Here is a 19,731-nt window from a genome sequence, read left to right as displayed (position 1 = left end):
AGTTTATTAATCACATCTTACATTTAGCCCCTGCTCGGGTGCTGCAACTGGGCCCGTGTTAAACAAACAAACAAACAAACAAACAAACAAACAAACAAATAACATGATGAGTCCCCCCCCCCCTCAAAAAGCACTGGTTATAACACCAGATTTCAAAGGCATCAAGTTAAAAGAATGCCACAGTGGTTTGGGGACACTGGAAACCTCAAGAATATTTTTTTGGGGGGGTGAGGAGACACAAACACACACTGAACAAGAAGCAAGCAGTTCAAAAACCATCTATAAATGTTTTTATTTTGTAAACAATGACATATGTGAGTGTCCCCATGTCCGTTCCAATTCTAGGTTTCCACTTCTATCTTGTGCAACAACACCTTTCATCTACAAGTCAGCATTGTTCTAGAAAAAATCAGGGTTGGTTTTTACAGCCCATCTCTCCATCAAGGGATCCAGCGTCCCCCTAAATCTGTTCTCCGTCAGAGGAAAGTGAGTGGAGGCAGGAAGTGGAAAAGGAAAGCAAGGAAGATCTTTATTTTCCCTGTCTCCCACCTTGCAAGGAGGTGAGGGCGCAGAACAAGGGCGCATAAGAGCTTTAAAAGATTTTAGAAACTGCCCAACCCCTTAGCCAAAGACCACCCAAGACCATCACACAAGTGCCACAGAAAGAGGCAGTCTACAGCTGAAATTTGAGAGAGTGGCTCATCTGCTTTCTGTCCAGACACCTGACGATGTTTGCTGACTGTGGTGCCCTGGCTGGCTAGTCCGGGCAGGACCCGAACCAGTGAATTCAAACAGTGAGAAAGGGGACTCCAACTTTCTGACGGCAAGAGCTGTTCAACCGTGGAATGGAAGGCGATGGAGTCTCTTTCCTTGGAGGTTTTTAAACAGAGGTTGGGTGGCTGTCTGCCAGGGATCCTTCAGCTGAGATTCCTGCATTGCAGGGGGTTGGACTAGATGGCCCTCAGGGGTCCCTTCCACCTTGACAATTCTGTGAAGTGTGCTAGCACTGAGTAGACAAGGCAGCTGCTGCTGGGAGCTTCAGGAGTGGACCTGAAGCCACAGAGATATTAAAAAACAAAAACCCACAGGCAAACTGGTGAGCAGGGTTTGTGTTTTTTTGGCTTTGCACAATGCGATCTGGTTTGCAGCCGGACAGTGGAGGGAGGCGACCCCCGGCTCCTCTGCCTCATTGCTTCTTCTTGATGTCGTCTTGTGAGACCACCGGGGAGAAGAAGGCCGGATTGCGAAGGCAGCGGTACACTAAAAGGTGAGGCCCCACGGCGTAGGCAAGGTTGAAAAGGGTGACCAGCCACCAGGCACTTTCGGGGGTGCGGTACGGAAATGGGGTGTGCTGGTGGATTGAAGAGCCAATGTGAGAGAACTGGGCCTGGAAGGAGGAACAGACAGAGAGAGGGGGGCTGTTAGGACGTCCTTATCTTCACCAGAGAAATGTTGGAGGGTAGGGATAAGTCACTAGGCAATCTTTAAGACATCTGAAGGCAGGCCCCACCCCTTCCCAAGCCACACCCTCTCTCTTAAGCCACACCCCTCTCCACAAACCGCACACAGGACTCAGCTATACAGCTGCAAATAAAACGTTTTAAGTGTGATGTAAAGTGGGTGGCTATACCACTGAGCCAAGGTCTTGCCGAGCAGAAGGTCGGCGGTTCAAATCCCCGCAACAGGGTGAGCTCCCGTTGCTCGGTCGCTGCTCCTACCAACCTAGCAGTTCGAAAGCACATCCAAGTGCAAGTAGATAAATAGGTACCGCTCCAGCGGGAACGTAAACAGTGTTTCCGTGCGCTGCTCTGGTTCACCAGAAGCGGCTTAGTCATGCTGGCACATGACCCGGAAAAACTGTCTGCGGACAAAATGTCAGCTCCCTTGGCCAGTAAAGCGAGATGAGCGCCGCAACCCCAGAGTCTTAGTCATGACTGGACTTAACTATCAGGGGTCCTTTACATTTTTTAAAGTGCAGTATTCAAATGTGACACTGGATGGCGATGGTGAGCTACAGCAAATTTAGCATATTTCTCAAAACATTTTTTTAAAAAGCATTTTCACAGGGGGTTTTTATATGTGTGTCGATTCCACCAGACTCTATTAAGCCACACCCACTCTTTCAAGCCACACCTACCAGCCTTGTTTCCTACCCTCCTTGAACATTTTCACTGGTGTGTCCATGAAATCTGAGCATGCCAGGAAGGAGGGCGGAGAGGGCTGTGTGGAAGGCGGTCTGGGAACCAGCCTGCTCTGCACAGAGAAACCTGGCCTGTGTTGCTCCGCCCACATTTGGTCATGGCCCCACCCACCATTGGGATGTGGCCCCTGTAAAGCTGACAAGAACGGAATTCGGCCCTCGCCTCCCTCAGCTTAGAATACCCTGTGGAAACCCCAGAATTGGAACTGGCAGGTGAAAGCTCCTTAGCCCCTGCTGCAGTCCATACATGTCCACATTACCTGGGCAATGGCACCAGCGGAGATCAGGGCCCAGTCGGGCATCCATGAGCTTCCCGGGGTCAGCAAGCCGTAAAGGCAGAGGCAGAAATATGGCAGGCCGTAGAACAGGAAGACGAGCATCTGGGAAGAAGGGCAGGCAGGAGAGTTAGGGGGCAGAGCAGAGCGGCAGTCAAATCTCAAGACGACCGCAGAAACTCTTGACTGCCTTTGAGACACAAGGACAAAAAGCAGGCCAAGTCTTTTTGGTTTTTTAATGAGAAACAGTGTGCTTGCAAAGGCTTGTTGTTGGAATCATAGAATCAGAGTTGGAAGGGATCCTGAGGATCATCTAGTCCAACCCGCTGCAATGCAGGAATAGGCAGCTGTCCCAGACAGGGATCGAAGCTGCAACCTTGGCATTATCAGCGCCCAGCTCCAAGCGACTGAGCTATCCATTGTTGTTGTTGTAGTATTTCTACTTATTCCTATCCCGCCTTTCCTGCAGCCAGAACAGCTTGCACAAATTAAAACAGCCACAGATAAAAATACAGAAAGCTTAAAACATGTAAAAGAGTCAAATGTAATAAAACTCTGACAGATTTATTTATATATTTTTTTTGGAAATCATAAAATGCACATAATAAAAACAGTGCTATCAAAAAGCCCTTTCCTTTAAACACAGACCTGCTGGAATAGAAAAGCCTTTGCCTGCCGGTAGAAGGACAGCGAAGAGGGAGCCAGTCCGGCTGCCCCAGGAAGGGAGTTCCAAAGTTGCCTGGGAGCAACCACCTCTTCCTTTCACTCAGTGATGCAGATTGAGGTGTGCAATGGATCAAAGCAGGGCTCAGGACTAACAGTTGGCCAAGTACAGGTCTCAATTTCTTCCACAAGAAATTTGAATTTGATCCCAGAATGTCCTGATTTCCCTGAGGACGTCCCTATTTTCATCGGAGAAATGTTGGAGGGTATGGGGCAAGAGGCTCTGCTCACCTGGATTTTGGGATAAGCCACCGGGTCACGCAGGTACGGCTCCTGCTGGTTGATGTAGTCAAAGCAGACGTCCGCCTTGCAGTCCAGAACAACCTGGAGGCAAGAGCAGATCAAAGAAGATGGAGGGTGGATTTCGTAGGGGCTTTTTATCAGGAGAAATTAGGAGTAGCTAATGGGAGGGGGTGGGACGCAGGTGGCACTGTGGTCTAAACCACAGAGCCTAGGACTTGCTGATCAGAAGGTCGGCGGTTCGAATCCCCATGACGGGGTGAGCTCCCGTTGCTCGGTCCCTGCTCCTGCCAACCTCTCAGTTCGAAAGCACGTCAAAGTGCAAGTAGATAAATAGGTACCACTCCGGCGGGAAGATAAACAGCATTTCCATGTGCTGCTCTGCTTTGCCAGAAGCGGCTTAGTCCTGCTGGCCACATACCCGGAAGCTGTACGCCGGCTCCCTCGGCCAATAAAGCAAGATGAGCGCCACAACCCCAGAGTCGTCCGTGACTGGACCCAACAGTCAGGGGTCCCTTTACCTTTACCTAATGGGAGGAGGGGTGGGCAGCCTCCGGCCCCCAGGCCAAATCTGGCCTAGCATGGGTCCCAGTTCAGACCACATGGACATTTCTCCCCCCCTAAAGCCACACCCACCTGTCTTACTTATGGTACATTAGGGCAGGGGTGCCAGCTTGGATAAAATATTGAGGGGCACCCCCACATCATCAATCACATGTTGTGGTGCATGGGCACCATTTGAATGGCAGTGTGCATTAAATATGGGTCCCAGCCCCCTCAAATATTTTATTGGGGGGACGAAGTTGGCACAAGGTAGAGAGAGCCAGCTTCTGGTGGGGAAGTTGGTCACTCGGCCACCGGCCAGCCAACGAAGCCCTGTGCGCTATGACTCCCAAGCACCTAACTCCTGGCTGGCTGCCACAGGAGAAGCCACCCACCAGCCTATGGCTACAACGATGGGCAATTGTCAGGTGGGTTGCCCACCCACCCCACAAACCTGTCAAAGTTGTGCCACAGTTGGGGGGACGACAACGAAACAGCAGAACTGATAAAGATTTGGGTTTTGCTTTGTTTTATAAAGCAAGGAAATTTGGGGAAATGATATGTGATGAGATAAAAGAGATGTTTAAAGTGATTATATATTTTCAAAAATCAAGCTCTTCTCCTAGGGATTATAGGGACAGAAGATTACGCTGTTTATGTATGTCAACAGCAGCATATTTTCTCTATGCATCAAAATGGAAAGAAGAAGAAGGATAAGTGAAGTGATGGGCTGTGCTGAATCAGCAAAGCTAAGAGCTAAAAGGAGAGAACTTGACGATGATTGCTTTATGGAATAATGGGAGCCTTTTTCAGACTATTTAAATAAATATGATTGTATGATGAATTCATGAGCAGGATTTGAACTATGAGTAACAGAACGAATGAGAGATTATGGAATTATTGTCATAATGCAAGGGAGGGAAGACAGGGGGAGAAATAAAAAAACACCCTGGAAAATGGGAGGGGACCTTGACCAAGCAAAAGAAGAATCTATTCTGTGTTGGAATGCACATGTGAAATTTCTGGAAATTTAATGAAATATATTTGGCCAAAAAAAATGGTTTTTTTTTAAACAAGATGGTTCTAGTCCTCATGAATTCTGTTTGGGCATCTGTCTCACTGACTTGGCAGCGGGTCTCCAAGTTTTCAAGCAGGGAATTGCATCCTCCACCCCAAACCCCTACCTGGAGGGGACCAAACTGGGACATTCTGCCTGCAAAGCAGATACTCTAACCACTGAGCGATGCTGCCTCTGGAAGATAACCATATGCTCACCAGTCCCCGGAACAGAGTGAAGCTGATGTCGAAAAGGAAGAAGCCCACCAGGACCAAGTCCAGCGGGCGCTGCAGGAGGCTTTTGCGCTGCTCTTCCGAAACCTTCCCCAAAGGAGAAAAAAGGAAAGTAAGCTGACAGAATTATAGAACTGTTGAGCTGGAAGGCACCCCAGGGGCCATCTAGTCCAACCCCCTGCGGTCTTAAGTTGATGGTGCGTTTGATATGTGTTGCATGAGCCTATAAACCAGGAGTGGCTGGACTATAAATAATAAAATTATTATTATTATTATTATTAGGGGTTCTGAAACTCAGGCATGGAGGTCTGAGCGGCTCTGGGAAATTTGCTGTCCTCTGTCGGAAACAGGACACTGCGTTGGGCAGTCTGAGCCACCAAGGCAGTTCCTTATAGGCCATTAGATAAACCTATGGGGCACACAGTTGCCGTAGTAATTGACTGTATCTTCTGTGGACATTCGAAGTCTATCTCACCCCACATGTGGGGCTTTTCTGTTTCAGGAAGTTTTTTATGTTTGACATCTTATTATGTTTTGATATGTGCTGGAAGCAGGCCAGAGTGGCTGGGGAAACCCAGCCAGATGGGTGGAGAATATTAATAATATTAATAACAATAATAATAGTAATAGTAATTTCCTAGCGCTTGAGCTGGAACCCACAGTTGATGCAGAATGCTGCATCAAAATTGCTGACGGGAGTGAGACGCCATCTGTGTGTCACTTCTGTGCTCAGAGATCTTCATTGGTTGACAATTTGCTACTGGACCAAGTTCAAATAAGCAAATAAAAACCCTTAACCACTTGCGGAAAGTGGTTGTTTTGCTGATGGAAAATGAGGTCACCTATGACATCACCTCACATCATGCAGGCTCCTTCAGCCGCTTCAATATGCAGAACTGCCACCGTCACAGGGTGACCGCGATCATTTGGGTGTGACTGCACCGAACTTTGGAACTCCTGGCTGATTGGCTCCTGCTAAAAGCTTTTTCCCCCTGTTTTTCATTTAGGCTAGCCTATCCAGATGTCTCAACGTGTTTCCTTTTAAACTGATAGTTGGCTTTAGTTATTCTTATTTTCAAATGCTTTCAAATGCTGTTGTTGTGGGGGGTTTTTTGTAGGGTGTGAGTGTTTCTGATAACATTATTGTTTTATTCTGACCGTAGATTGCTTTGACCACCATAAAATCATAGAATCATATGGGGACTGAACTTGCAGCTTTTGTGTCATCGCCACCCCATGGTCTAACCAACTGAGCTATCCCTGCTGAAAGCGGTACTTAAATCTCCTGATGTGTGATTTAAAAAGAAAGAAAACCAGTGGCTAGAGAGGAACCACTGGGGAGGTCAGTTGGGAACAAAGTTCTGGAGGGGGCAGACCTTTGCTCCGATCCAAGGAGGCTCTTCTGACAGTGGTTTAGGAAGCTAAGAAGAACCTCCACTCAAAAGGGCAGTCTACCTCCTACCAAATGCTGGAGGGAAGAGAAGGTTGGTGCCTCCGGGGCCTTCCTGGGCTGGGGGGTTTCTAACTGTCAGAGACAGGATGCTTTGGCTTAGAAGGCGCATTCTTCCGTTACCTTATCGGCCGTCTCGAGGGACAACGTCTTGGGCTGGGCAAAGATCCTGCAGGCAGCCCAGATGAGGGCGAGGAGCAAAGGGATGTTGAGGAAGAAGTCCGGACGGATCTCAGAACCATATTTCCCTGGGAAAGCAAGGTTTGGTCTCAGTCCACCCACAAGATAATAATAATAATAATAATAATAATAATAATAATAATAATAATATACTTATACCCCGCCCTTCCCAGTTCAAAAACCGGGCTCAGAGGAACTAACAACAAATTTAAAACACTTAATTGTAAAAGCAGCATAAAATACAGTATAAAAACATGAATAACAATAAAATTCAAAGTTCAGAAATCAATTTAGGGGAAATCCATCCAATAAGCATTAGATAGTCACCAGGCCTAGCTGGCTGAATTGGTCCTACTTGGGCCAGTGCGGAGGCCAGGGGAGAATTAACTGTGGGATCCCAGAGCGGGGGATCTTCATAAAAGGGGAAGGAGAGGGAAGAGAAGGGAAATAAAAGGCTGAATTGAGATTAAAAGCCAGGTGGAATAGCTCTCTCCTACAGGCCCTGTGGAAGAAGTTAAATCCTGCAGGGCCCTGGTCTCCTGGGACAGAGCGTTCCACCAGGTCGGAGCCATCACTGAGAAGGCCCTGGCCCTGGTGGAGGATAATCTGACTTCCTTAGGGCCCGGGACCTCTAAACTATGGTTCTTCATGGACCTTAAGGACCTCTGCGGGGCAGACCAGGAGAGGCGGTCCCGTAAGTACGAGGGCCCTAAGCCACAAAGTTAAATCTTGGGGACACCAGTCAGCCCAGTTCTCCTGAGGGACTTTATTAGAACATGGGTGGTGGAATCATCTGCCCCCCACATCCCAGCGATTGCAGGACTCCAAACCCCTGCAGCCCTTGGCTGGGTGGAGGGAATGGATGAGTTTGCTGCACTAGCATCACCAAAGTCACCTCCTTGGGGTGCAAGCCTGGGCCGTGGGTCTGGGGGTCCTGGGCTGCCCAGAGGACAAGAGCCCTCCCTCTCTTGGCCTTCTTGACCATTTTGTAAAAAACTAATACAAAATTATTATTAAGAAAAGAAAAGAACATGCAAGTATCTTTAAAAGAGAGAGAGAGGTAGAGAGACAGAGAGAGAGACCTCCAGGCCCTGCACCATCAATCTCAGACTTTAGTTCAATGATCAGAGCACCTGCTTCGCATGCATAGAATCACAAAGCTGGAAGGTACCCCAGGGTCATCTAGTCCAACCCCCCGCAATGCAGGAAGGCAACAGGTCCCAGGTCCCATCCCTGGCCTTTCCAGGGAGAGCTGTGGAAAGGCTCCCTCTCTTGAGCCTCAGAGAGCTGTTGCTGCCAGCACGTGTTGGCAATACTTTGCTAGATAGGCCAGCGGTCTGTCTCATTATAAGGCAGCTTTCTGTTGAAACTAGTCCATTCAAGACCATGAGGACTAGACGCTTGGTTTATTTTTCCATGAAATGAAAGAGCAGTTGCTCAGAGGTAGAGAACCTGCTTTGCACACAGAAGGACTGGGAAAGAAAGGTATTCTCTGCCTGAACCCCTGGCGAGCTGCTGCTGCCAGTCCGTGTGGACAATACTGGTGTGCAGGATTATGGCAAGCGTTTGCCAGGGAGCAACTCACCAACCACATTCCCCAGCAGGTAGACGACAAAGTTCATGGTGAGGGATCCGACCCAGTAGAGCCCAAGGTTCCGGTAACTCTTCCTGGAGACCAAACAGAGAGTCAGCACAGCTTGCCTACTCAGCCCCACCAAGTACAATTGGGGTCTATTCCCCCATCCCTCACTCCAGACCTGAAAAATCCTCCCCCCTCTGTCCCAGAGAGGGTTTTTATGCCCCCAAACAGCTCCAGGACCTGTAAAAACCCAGGGAGTCCACAAAGCACTACCAGTTGGATTTCTGCCTGGCACCTTTACAAAGATTCTGCAAAATCCCCAGCAGAACGGATGACCTCTGGACTCTCTTTTGTTGGAGGTTTTTAAACAGATGACCCTTGATATTCCTTCCAGCTCTACAAGTTTATGACAACAGACCCGTCTCACCTTTGAGTGATGGCTGCAATCATGGCCAGCTGGAGGGCAAAGTGAGTGGTCGCAGCCCAATAGCAGTTCATCATACCGTGAGCTGTGCTTAGGTATGGCTCACCCTATAGGAAGCAGAAACCAAGACGTCAGTCACGGCCAGAAACCCGTCCCGTCCTTCAGCCGTCCATTTCAACATCTGCACGTCCCCCAGAAATTAAAAGTTGTGACTCTGCGGCCAAAAAGCAGCTTTTGCATCACACACACACACACACACACACACACACACACACACACACACACAAGAACAGGTTAGTTCCTGGCATTTCCAGCTGTGGCTGAGGAAGTGGTACCTAAATCCCCATCTGAAAACCTGAAGAGATGCTGCCAGCTAGTGTAGTCAGCACTGAGTTGGAGGGATCAATGGTGTGACTTGGCTCGATGCAGCTGCCTATTTGAATTGGTTCTTTATTCAAAATGCTGAGGACTAGAATCTTACCTTTTTTTAAGCGGAGGGCCCTAGCACTCTGGAGTTCCAAGACTTTCCTGGGGATGCCTGTGACCAGGTGCTCTGCTGCTGAGAGATGAGTCCTCCCTGAGCGAAGGGGTTGCTAAAGGGTTGGGGGTGGACCGAATGGCTTCATGGCACATTGCCGAAGCAGTGACTCTATGGCTGTGGGCTTGGGGTCCGGAGAATAGAAGAGATGCTTATTCAGTGGTCCAATGCGCCGTGCTCAGCTTTGCTATGTAAAATAGCTGGGCCAAGTACCTGTGGTTTGTTGCCATAGGGTAGAGAAGGGCCCTCTGGGTATTGCTAGACTCCCGCTCCCATCATCCCTGGCCATGCCGGGTTGTTGCTGATGGGAGCTGGAGTCCAGCGATATCTGGAGACACCCCACTCCTGCTAGGGGAACGAACATTTGTGTGGGAGGATGTGCAGACAAAATCACAAATGCATAGACAGTCACAAATGGAGTTTCAGAACCTGCATGGAGGGAGCTCTATGATGTCACCCCCCCAAACTTGGTGGCGAGAAAAAGACAATTTGTTGATCCCTATCTCTTCCTTCCTGTCACTATACACTCTCTTTTTCCTACCTGCGATGGCAGATGACGTGTTTGCTCTCCTCCAGAGAGCAATCTCCATTTTGAACTGGGCTATGGATATTTGTAAAGTTTATTGCCTGCCTGATTTTCGTCACTGTATCTGCTGAATCCTGGCAAGACTTATGTTGGGAGTAAACCTTGTAGTTCCTGGCGGGGTGGGGTAAGCGAAGACAAGCGACAACAATCAACTATAACACTGTTCCCTGCTCCTGCTCAGGCTGCGCAGAAAAAGCAGTTTGTTTCCAGAAATTCATTCTGACTGTGCAAGTAAAACATAATGGAGAGAATTCTACAGGATGTGTTGCTACATGAAAGACCTACATTGGCTCCCAGTACGTTTCCGAGCACAATTCAAAGTGTTGGTGCTGACCCTTAAAGCCCTAAACGGCCTCAGTCCAGTGTACCTGGAGGAGCATCTCCACCCCCACCATTCTGCCCGGACACTGAGGTCCAGCGCCGAGGGCCTTCTGGCGGTTCCCTCACTGCGAGAAGCGAAGTTACAGGGAACCAGGCAGGGGGCCTTCTTGGTAGTGGCGCCCGTCCTGTGGAACGCCCTCCCACCAGATGTCAAAGAGAACAACAACTACTAGACTTTTAGAAGACATCTGATGGCAGCCCTGTTTAGGGAAGCTTTTAATGTTTGACAGATGTATTTTAATATTTTGTTGGAAGCCGCCCAGAGTGGCTGTGGAAACCCAACCAGATGGGGGGGTACAAATAATAAATTATTATTATTACAAACAATCCGGATCCAATGATTCCCAGGCACGCACCTCCATATGGTGAAGACATCAAGCACCACCTTGGCACCCGGGCATCCTCACTTGGTCACAAGTGGCCAATAGGTGCAAAGAGTGGCCGGCTAATTTGAGCACCGGTCGTTAATGGCGTCACTACCTATGCCCAAGCTGTAGAAAGGTACAGATGTACCCCCTCCTCACAAAAGGTCTTGTGTCTTCGGGGGCCTGGCTGAAAGGAAACCTGGCTGAAAGGTTTTATGTGATAAAACCACCCACCGCTCAGAGAAAGGTTTGAAGCATCTGATATGGGTTGCACACCCTCCGCACCCTCCCGGTTGCACTCCTGCCTGCGAGGACTTGCCTGTCTCGTGTAGCCTTCCAGGAAGTTGCTTATGTAGCCATCTTCTTCCAGAACAATGACGGCGCTGATTCCCGACACGAAGGAAAGTGCCACGAACACTGCAGGGATATGGGGAAATAAATATTTGTGATTTCCACTGAATGCACTTTTGATAGCGACATTTTTTTTGAAAAGGTGACCAGGTGGTCAGCTGTTTACACACATACGTTAAACACACAGAGCGAGAAAGAGAAGCAGGGAAAGGAGGGGGGCAGGCAGGAAGACGCCCCAAGAGAGAGGAGAGACTTACCATAGAAGAGGGCATCCTCAGAGTCACTTGCGGAGTAAACCAGAGCAAACAGGAATAAGAGGATCCCGAAGGCACTCACTGTGATGGCCGAGGGGCTGCAAGGGGGGAGAAGGTGAAAGGGGGAGGAGAAAACAAGGATGGATCCAAAGTTAAAAACAATGAAAAAGAAGCAACACGTTTGGTTTTGCGTGGCTTGACCATTTCTTCATATGCCCAGACATCCTGCTACTTTAACGTAAGAGTCATCCTGCTGGATCAAGCCCACAGGGCCCACCTAGTCGAGCATCCTGGCCTCGATTCGGAAGTATGCTGCCGACAATTGCAGGGAGGCAGAGCACATCCGTCCCGGCTAGGAGACATTGACAGCATACCCTCCAACATTTCTCTAGGGATGGAGGTGGCCTATTTAACAACAACAACAATTTTTATACTTCACCCATCTGCCTGGGTTGCTCCAACCACTCTGGGCAGCTTGCGGCATATAGAAAAACAAAAATAAAACATTAAACATTAAGACAGCTTCCCTATATGGGGCTGCCTTCAGATGTCTTCTAAAGGTAATAAACTTCTTCTTCTTCTTCTTCTTCTTCTTCTTCTTCTTCTTCTTATTATTATTATTATTATTATTATTATTATTATTTAGTAGTAGTAGTACAGTGGTATATCGGGTTACATATGCTTCAGGTTACACACTCCACTAACCCAGAAATAGTGCTTCAGGTTAAGAACTTTGCTTGAGGATAAGAACAGAAATCGGGCTCTGGCGGCGTGGCAGCAGCAGGAGGCCCCATTAGCTAAAGTGGTGGTTCAGGTTAAGAACGGACCTCCGGAACGAATTAAGTACTTAAACCGAGGTACCACTATATAATACACTGTAGTATTATATAGGATTTCCCTATTTTCATCGGAGAAATGTTGGAGGCCATGAGAATGCTTTGTGAGTCCACATCTAATCTTGCCCTTTTATAAAATTTATTCATTGGTTTGTGCTTTTCTTTTTGGCAACCTACTGAAGAATAAAAGAAAATAAAACTGGGATTAAGGGCTTTTCTCAGGAGGGTGGAGGTTGTGTGTTCTGTGTCCTAATAGAGCACCTTCCTTCTGGTAGGGAGTGCTCTGTGGGGTCAGTTGCGCAGGGAGAGGGAAGCCCCCCCACTTTCATCTGAGGAATGTTAGAGGGTATCATTTTGGCTCTTTATTCCAAACCCTGAGGACTAGAACCTCACTTTGGGTTTGAGGAAGGGCCACAGCTTTCCAGGCTTCCAAGCAGTAAGTCTGTGTGCAGATCAAGGCTGGAGATCAAGTCTGCAACCTTCTCCATGCACAGGAGCTGTTCTGCTGCAACCCTGGTCCGAAACCCGAATTGACATTCAGGTCACACAAAAAAACCCTTTTCCTCTGCAAACCTGCAGCTCCAGCACCTGCAGATGTCAGCTGTGAAGGGGTAGGGACAGCCCCTGAGCTGCAAATTGAAAGGTGGTTCTCTCTCTCTCTCTCTCTCTCTCTCTCTCTCTCTCTCTCTCTGTGTGTGTGTGTGTGTGTGTGAGAGAGAGAGAGAGAGAGAGAGAGAGAGAGAGAGCTCAAAAGCAGCCACTGTGCATCAGCCACACAGCTGCAATGCAGATTGAGACCAAACTCAGAAACCTCCTTGCAGCAGATTATATATATATGGCTCTAGAAAAAGTGCCACTCAGCATCCGCAGAGCTGCACAGGGGGTCTTTCCAGATCAATCGCTGCCTGCAGTGGAAGCTGGCAGAGGACAAGTGGATCACGGAGGAAGAAGATTTATCCCGGTTCAGATTTTTTAAAAGGGCTCTTTCAGCAGATGCACAAGCAATAAAACTCCACGCTTGGATTAGGGTCCCTTCCCTGGAAGAGGAGAGCAGGATTCTGGCCCTCATGAACAAAGGGCTGAATTACAAGGAACCCAGGAAGTTTCAGACCCTTCAAATGCCCCTGTTTCCCAAGGACAGTCCCAGATTTACAGAAGGTGTCCCAGTTTCTGATTTGATCCCGGAATGTCCCGCTTTTCCTTAGGAAACTCTACAGTTATATGATTCTGTGAAATACATATATGCCACCCTGGGCTCCTTGGTGCAAAGGGTGGGATATAAATGCAATTTCTCTCTGTTTGTGTGTGATTGAGTGGTATATAGAATCGTAGAACTGCAAAGTTGGAAGGGACCCCGAGGGTCATCTAGTCCAACCCCTGGCAACGCAGGAATATTTTGCCCAATGTGGTGCTCTAACCCACAACTCTGAGATTAAAAGCCTCATGCTTGACTGATGGAGCTATCCTCTATTACTTATAGGATGTGGTGGCATTGTGGTCTAAACCACTGAGCCTCTTGGGCTTCCTGATCGGAAGGTCGGGGGTTCAAATCCCTGCAATGGGGTGAGCTCCCATTGCTCAGTCCCAGATTCTGCCAACCTAGCTGTCCGAAAGCACACCAGTGCAAGTAGATAAATAGGTACCACTCTGGCGGGAAGGTAAACAGCGTTTCCATGGGCTCTGGCACTCGTCACAGTGCGCCAGAAGCGGTTTAGTCATGCTGGCAACATGACCGGAAAGCTGTCTGTGGACAAACGCTGACTCCCTCAGCCTGAAGCGAGATGAGTGCTACAACCCAATAGTCAAGTTTGACTGGACGTAACTGTCCAGCGGTCCTTCACCTTTACTATTATTTATACTACTTGAATATGCACCTGAACTTGGGGTTTCTATTTATTCCTTTAAAAACAACCACCTTGTAAGCTATTTACTAGCTGATTTGGCTAATAGGAAGGCTGCTTGCATGTCGCCAACCTGCCCATCCCCGCTCAAGGGTAAGCCTAGGTATGATTCACCAGGCTGCTGGGCCAGATAGCAGGTCCCTGTTCCCAGATAGCACAGGGAAAAGATCAAAGTCCGGCCGCCTGTCCAGAGTGCATCAGGCGTCAGCCAGCAGGGCCTTTAGGACATGAGTCCTGCAGCTGCCAGACCAGGCCAAGCAGGGGGTGTGGGGGTGTTTGCAAATGGACCCTACACAACCCTTACTAAAATAGTAGGGGGAAAGTGCAGTAAATATGTTCTCTGCAGCAGTCTGACAGTTGTTTGTTTGTTTAATTACAGTGGTACCTCAGGTTACAGACGCTTCAGGCTACGGACTCTGCTAACCCAAAACTACAAGAAAGAAGATTCCACCTCAACATTAGGAAGAACTTCCTGACAGTAAGAGCTGTTCGACAGTGGAATTTGCTGCCAAGGAGTGTGGTGGAGTCTCCTTCTTTGGAGGTCTTTAAGCAGAGGCTTGACAACCATATGTCAGGAGTGCTCTGATGGGGTTTCCTGCTTGGCAGGGGGTTGGACTCCATGGCCCTTGGGGTCTCTTCCAACTCTAGGATTCTATGATTCTAACCCAGAAATAGTACCTCGGGTTAAGAACTTTGCTTCAGGATGAGAACAGAAATCATGCAGCAGGAGGCCCCATTAGCGAAAGTGGTACCTCGGCTTAAGAACAGTTTCAGGTTAAGAATGGACCTCCAGAATGAATTAAGTTCTTAACCCGAGGTACCACTGTAATTGATTTTCCAAAAATCAACTTCCCTCACTCCCTGCCATGGTTTCCTCAATTTCTCTATTACTGCCGCATATTGTAATTATACCATGCCTTCTTTCCTCCAACTTTTTTCTCAGTATTTCGATTACTGCTGTCCTTACTCCAAACCTGTTAGCATTTTAGCATATTTACAATCTTTTTTTAAAAAAAATATTGTCTACAAACATTTTCCAATCCTCCTTAAAAACTGACTCATCTCTAATTTTGCTAGCTAAACTTGCTAATTCAGCATATTCCGTAAACTTCACCTGCTACTCCTCTGCTTGTGGCCTCTCCTTCCTTGGAGGTTTTTAGGCAGAGGTTGGATGGCTGTCTGCCATGGATGCTTTGGCTGAGATTCCTGCATTGCAGGGGGTTGGACTAGATGACCCTCAGAGGTCCCTTCCAACTCTACAATTCTATGATTCTATGCAGTTAGAAAGCTGATAGCCAAACAGGGGTAAGTGGGCAATTGTCCGCTTTGTAAACAGGAGTGAGAAATCCGACATGGAATGTTAATGCATGCATTAAAAAGAAAAATAGATGTGAGAAATAATTGGGGGGGGGGGAGAGTCACATCTAAATGTTGTTATGCCATTTGCTGACTATTGGAGTCGTAGAGGTTGAAATAAAAATTTTAAGGCCATGGAGATAGATAGATAGATAGATAGATAGATAGATAGATAGATAGATAGATAGATATAGATAGATAGATATAATAAATGTTCATAACTGCATATAAAAACCACATGTCTGAAACCCCACAGAAAAAGTCCTGAAACCATTTTGTCCCTCCCAAATTGACCTCAAATATTTCTCTGCAAGGTCAAAGGAAATGGAAAAGCCTCCCCATTGTCTTTTCCTTCACAAATCCTGTCTTAAGGGTACGTCTGTGTGTGAATAGGGTGAGCCTGTGACCTGGCTCAGGAAATAAGTATTTGTCATTACAAAAGACTGACCAGGCTCCCCAGAGTATCCAATCAAGTGAGCATTAACAGGTAACCTGTCAGACGAGATAAACAACACACTCAGATTGCTGTTGTAGACTGCCTTTTCTGTGATATAGGGATGATGTATCGGGGGGGGGGCGGGCATGTTCTTGGGTTACACCCCTTGTGATGTCGGTATGATGTTTCTGGGGGTGATCTTGGACTCCAGGACAGGCAATTTAAAATGTCTATATAAGGGTGGGCAAACCTTGGTTCTGGGTCCTCCTCTTCTCCTGCGTGTGAAGGGGGCACCCTGTTGCAACAGTTCAATAAAGATCAGGCTTACTAGCTGCTTTGCTTCTCAATGTTCTCTGGCTGGCCTCTGTTATTTTCTCTGACTGATGGAGAACCTGCAAAGGACTCTATAATGGCTCTTGTGTCCCCCATAAAGGAATAAGGGCAGATTTCCGTTTATTACAAGGCCAATGCAACAATAGTGGGAAGGTTTCGTTGGAAGTAATACAGAATTTGTTCATAAACCGGCAAAACTGAACAGGAACAAAGAAAGCTGCCTTGATGGCTGTTGGTTCATCTGTCTCAGTAGTGTCTGCACTGACTGGCAGAAGCTCTCCAGGTTTTCAAGCAAGGAGTCTTTTCTAGCCCTACCTGAAGCTGGTTCTCTTTGCGCAAGGTAGATGCTGCAACCACTGAGCTGCAGCTTTGTCCCTTAACGCCTCTTCCCCATGCACACATTTCTGAAAAGGGCAGTTTTAAATAGGTGCATCGCCTGCTCTGACCTGTAGCAGCAACTCCAGGATTACATACCCTCCAACATTTCTCCAATAGGGATGTCCTATTTACTACTACTACTAATAATAACAGCAATAATTTTATTATTTATACCCCACTCATCTGAGTGGGTTGCCCCAGCCATTCTGGGCTGCTTCCAATAAATATTAAAACGTTAAACATCAAAGATCTTCTCTGTCCAGGACTGCCTTCAGATGCCTTCTAAAGGTTGTAGAGTTACTTATCTCCTGGGCTTGGGGGTCACATAACTCCAGACCCTCCAACCTTTCTCTAATGAAAACAGGGACATCCTAAGGAAAAGTGGGACATTCTAGGATCAAATCAAAAACTGGGACAGCTTTTGTAAATCCGGGACTGTCCCTGGAAAATAGGGACACTTGGAGGGTCTGGGATTTCAGACTGGGGACATTTCCAGCAACACCTGAAAATGCTGGGGATCTGCGCCCCAACTCTTATGTTTGTCAATCCTCAGGTAGAATCATAGTTGAAGCGGACCCCCAACCCCCCTGTGCATTAATAGGGGATGTTGTTGCCCTATAGAGCATGCCCATTCCTCCAGATGGCAATATTGAAGAAGCGTCCCATGGTTCAACTGTGGAACTCCCTGCCACAGGATTAAACAAAGTCAGAGGCAGCAATGCTTCTGGATTCCAGTTGCTGCAGGACAGGAGAGGGCTCTTGGGCTCATATTCTGCTTGCAAGATTATTTTTTTTAAAAAAAGCTTAACTAAAACTAGAAATAATCTGAATATTTGAAATTGAAATGCTTGCTGAGATGCCACCATCTCCCTCCCTAGCGAGCATTCCCTAGAAAAAGTCAGTGCCTGCTTTTTGCAGGCAGCGTATCATGTCATCCTTCATTGCAATGTGCAAGCTATTCTCTGCAGAACATCAGAATTCAGGATACTACAGCATCTTTCTCGCTCAGCCAGGCACCACTTGTGCTATGCAGACGTCATTCTGTACCTTGCAGAGAGCAAAGACCTGGTTAAGGTTGAGAAGGGCAGGAGAGCATCTCCCTGGGCTGTGCTTACTAGAAAAATTGCATTGGGAAAAAGGAGGAATTTGAGAAGGAAGTGCTGAAAAGGTTTTCAGCAAATCCAAAAAAACCTTTAAAAAACAATATGAAAAAGCTGTGTTCTTTGTCATTTTGCAAAATATACTCGCCAACTGCATGAAAGGTACTCCCTGATATTAATTCTCTATTTGACTTCCTAGTTTTCAAATGAATGGAGATTTTGACAGATTTTTCTGAGCACTTGGGGTCAAAAGAAAGTAATTTGGAACAACTGTTGCTGAAACATTTCATTCTGAATCTGCTAGACAGAGCTGGGCAGAGGATGGGGACAGGTGGGTGCCCTGCCCACCCCCACAACACAAATCCTGGCTCTGCGCATTCAGGTTTCCCATTGTGGCATCTGGCTGACAACTGTGGGTCATTGGTCTCATCCAGGAGGCTTTTCTTAGGTCCTTAACAACTAATAAAGTGAAACAGCGACGTAGACAGTCCAGTAAAACAATGCACCAAAATGGCACTAAAATTGCCTTCTTGACAAGTTGCAAGATCGGTCTGCAAAACCCCCAAACCACCTCCTTGGCCTTAATACGTAACTAAGAATTCCTTTTTGAAAGCAATAAAGAAATAAACTCAGCAGCCCCCCCCCAGTCCCTTTGAATGGCTTTGCTCCAATGGGGGAAATTTCCAGTAAGCTGACGTCCCCGTTTTCATGGGAGAAAGATTGGAGGGGACGCCTCTATTTTCATCAGAGAAATGTTGTGGGATATGGAATAGGATGTCCCCATTTTCATTGGATAAATGTTGGAGGGTATGTTGGTAGGACCCAGAATGTATGTTTTACCCACGATTGCCTCGGCTGCTCCCAAGAGGGCCAGGGTCAGATGGCCAGGTAAGGGTGATCACCGGAGAGAGCAGGAGATTCAGCAATGGTCAGGGTTATTGATATTTCTCCCCCCGCCCCCCGATGACGCCTTCACATGATACTCACTTGTCCAGGACAGACAGGCCGTCCATCATGTAGAAGGGGAAGGCAAAGAGGAACAAGGCGATGGTCAAAAAGAGTGGATGGGGTTTCATGGTAAGAAAAAAAGTTCCGCGCGGCTCAGCCGGCTGGGAGTGCAAGGTCGGGGGAACGCACTGGGAAGCAAGTTGGAGGGTTAAGCGGCCGGCCGGCCAGCCCGACACGCAGGCGTTCCTCTCGCAGCTCCAGCGACGCCTCGCCAGCCGCCTTCCCACACTGCCCACCCCATAGGCAAAAGGGAACTATTTGGCAGTCCAAAGGTCAAAGGAGAGAGACTGCCTTGCACAAGACCCAGGGACCCACCTTTTAAAAGGGCGAGACAGCTTTTTTAAACATTTGCTTCTCCTAAGGTGGTCCTGTCCATTTGTCCTTTCTTGGGGCTCCCATTATCACCAGCCCTGACCACTGGGCAAGCTGATCGCTGGGAGCCCCAGGTGGCAAAGCACATAATGGCAACTAGACATTCTGTTTTGGCGACTGCAACCTTGGTTTAAGGAGTTATTTGGCCCCTTGCTGATATATCCAAGTTTCTAACTGTCCCCAGGGTTTCAAATTATTGGCATCCGCTTGTCTCGAGAGAATGGAGTGTGCCTGTGTGGCTGAAGTCAAAAGGATTTGAGGCATCGAAGTGGCCTCCCTGGAGGGCAAGCCTGGGCAGTGAGTCTGGAGGTTCTGGACTCCCCAGACAAGACTCGGGGGATTTTCCCAGCGCAACCCAGAGATGCCCTGGGCAGCTGGACCTGCAACCTTCTGCACGCAAGGCTCTGTCACTGACCTGAGGCCCTTTCCCCAGAGATCTTTCAGGGGTGGAGGAAGTTACCTCTTGACCTCGCCCTGTGCCAGCCAGAGTTTCCTCAAGGGGCTGCGCCAATCCTGGAGGAGCAAGGGTCGGTCACGTGGCACAGGCTGGTACACCGGTTTCGAAAACTGCACCGCCCTCTTCGTCTGCCTCTAGGAGCGCCCATTTGTGAAGAGGGTCTAAGGTTCAAGAA

At 48.0% G+C, this 19,731-nt stretch overlaps 2 protein-coding genes across 2 annotated transcripts; both read right to left on the bottom strand.

Moving 5' to 3' along the window:
* Positions 1-262: 262 nt before the first annotated feature.
* Positions 263-9,034, bottom strand: TM6SF2 (transmembrane 6 superfamily member 2). Its single transcript, XM_081895861.1, has 7 exons — positions 8,908-9,034; positions 8,487-8,569; positions 6,845-6,969; positions 5,257-5,358; positions 3,430-3,522; positions 2,461-2,580; positions 263-1,387 (listed from the first exon to the last, which is right to left on the bottom strand). The coding sequence occupies exons 1-7, from the start codon at positions 8,979-8,981 to the stop codon at positions 1,187-1,189; spliced, it is 798 nt and encodes a 265-aa protein (XP_081751987.1). The 5' UTR covers positions 8,982-9,034; the 3' UTR covers positions 263-1,186.
* On the bottom strand, positions 9,007-19,485 carry LOC309361082 (transmembrane 6 superfamily member 2-like; the record flags this gene model as incomplete). The annotated part of the gene is made up of 4 exons (XM_081896031.1): positions 18,707-19,485; positions 11,383-11,477; positions 11,060-11,191; positions 9,007-9,011 (listed from the first exon to the last, which is right to left on the bottom strand). The coding sequence occupies exons 1-4, from the start codon at positions 18,793-18,795 to the stop codon at positions 9,007-9,009; spliced, it is 321 nt and encodes a 106-aa protein (XP_081752157.1). The 5' UTR covers positions 18,796-19,485.
* Positions 19,486-19,731: the final 246 nt, after the last annotated feature.

Source organism: Podarcis melisellensis (genome assembly GCF_964234715.1).
Source record: "Podarcis melisellensis genome assembly, chromosome: 18".
Lineage (NCBI taxonomy): Eukaryota > Metazoa > Chordata > Lepidosauria > Squamata > Lacertidae > Podarcis > Podarcis melisellensis.
The sequence above is the reverse complement of the archived record's forward strand: the minus strand, read 5'-3'. Positions and strand labels throughout refer to the sequence as shown.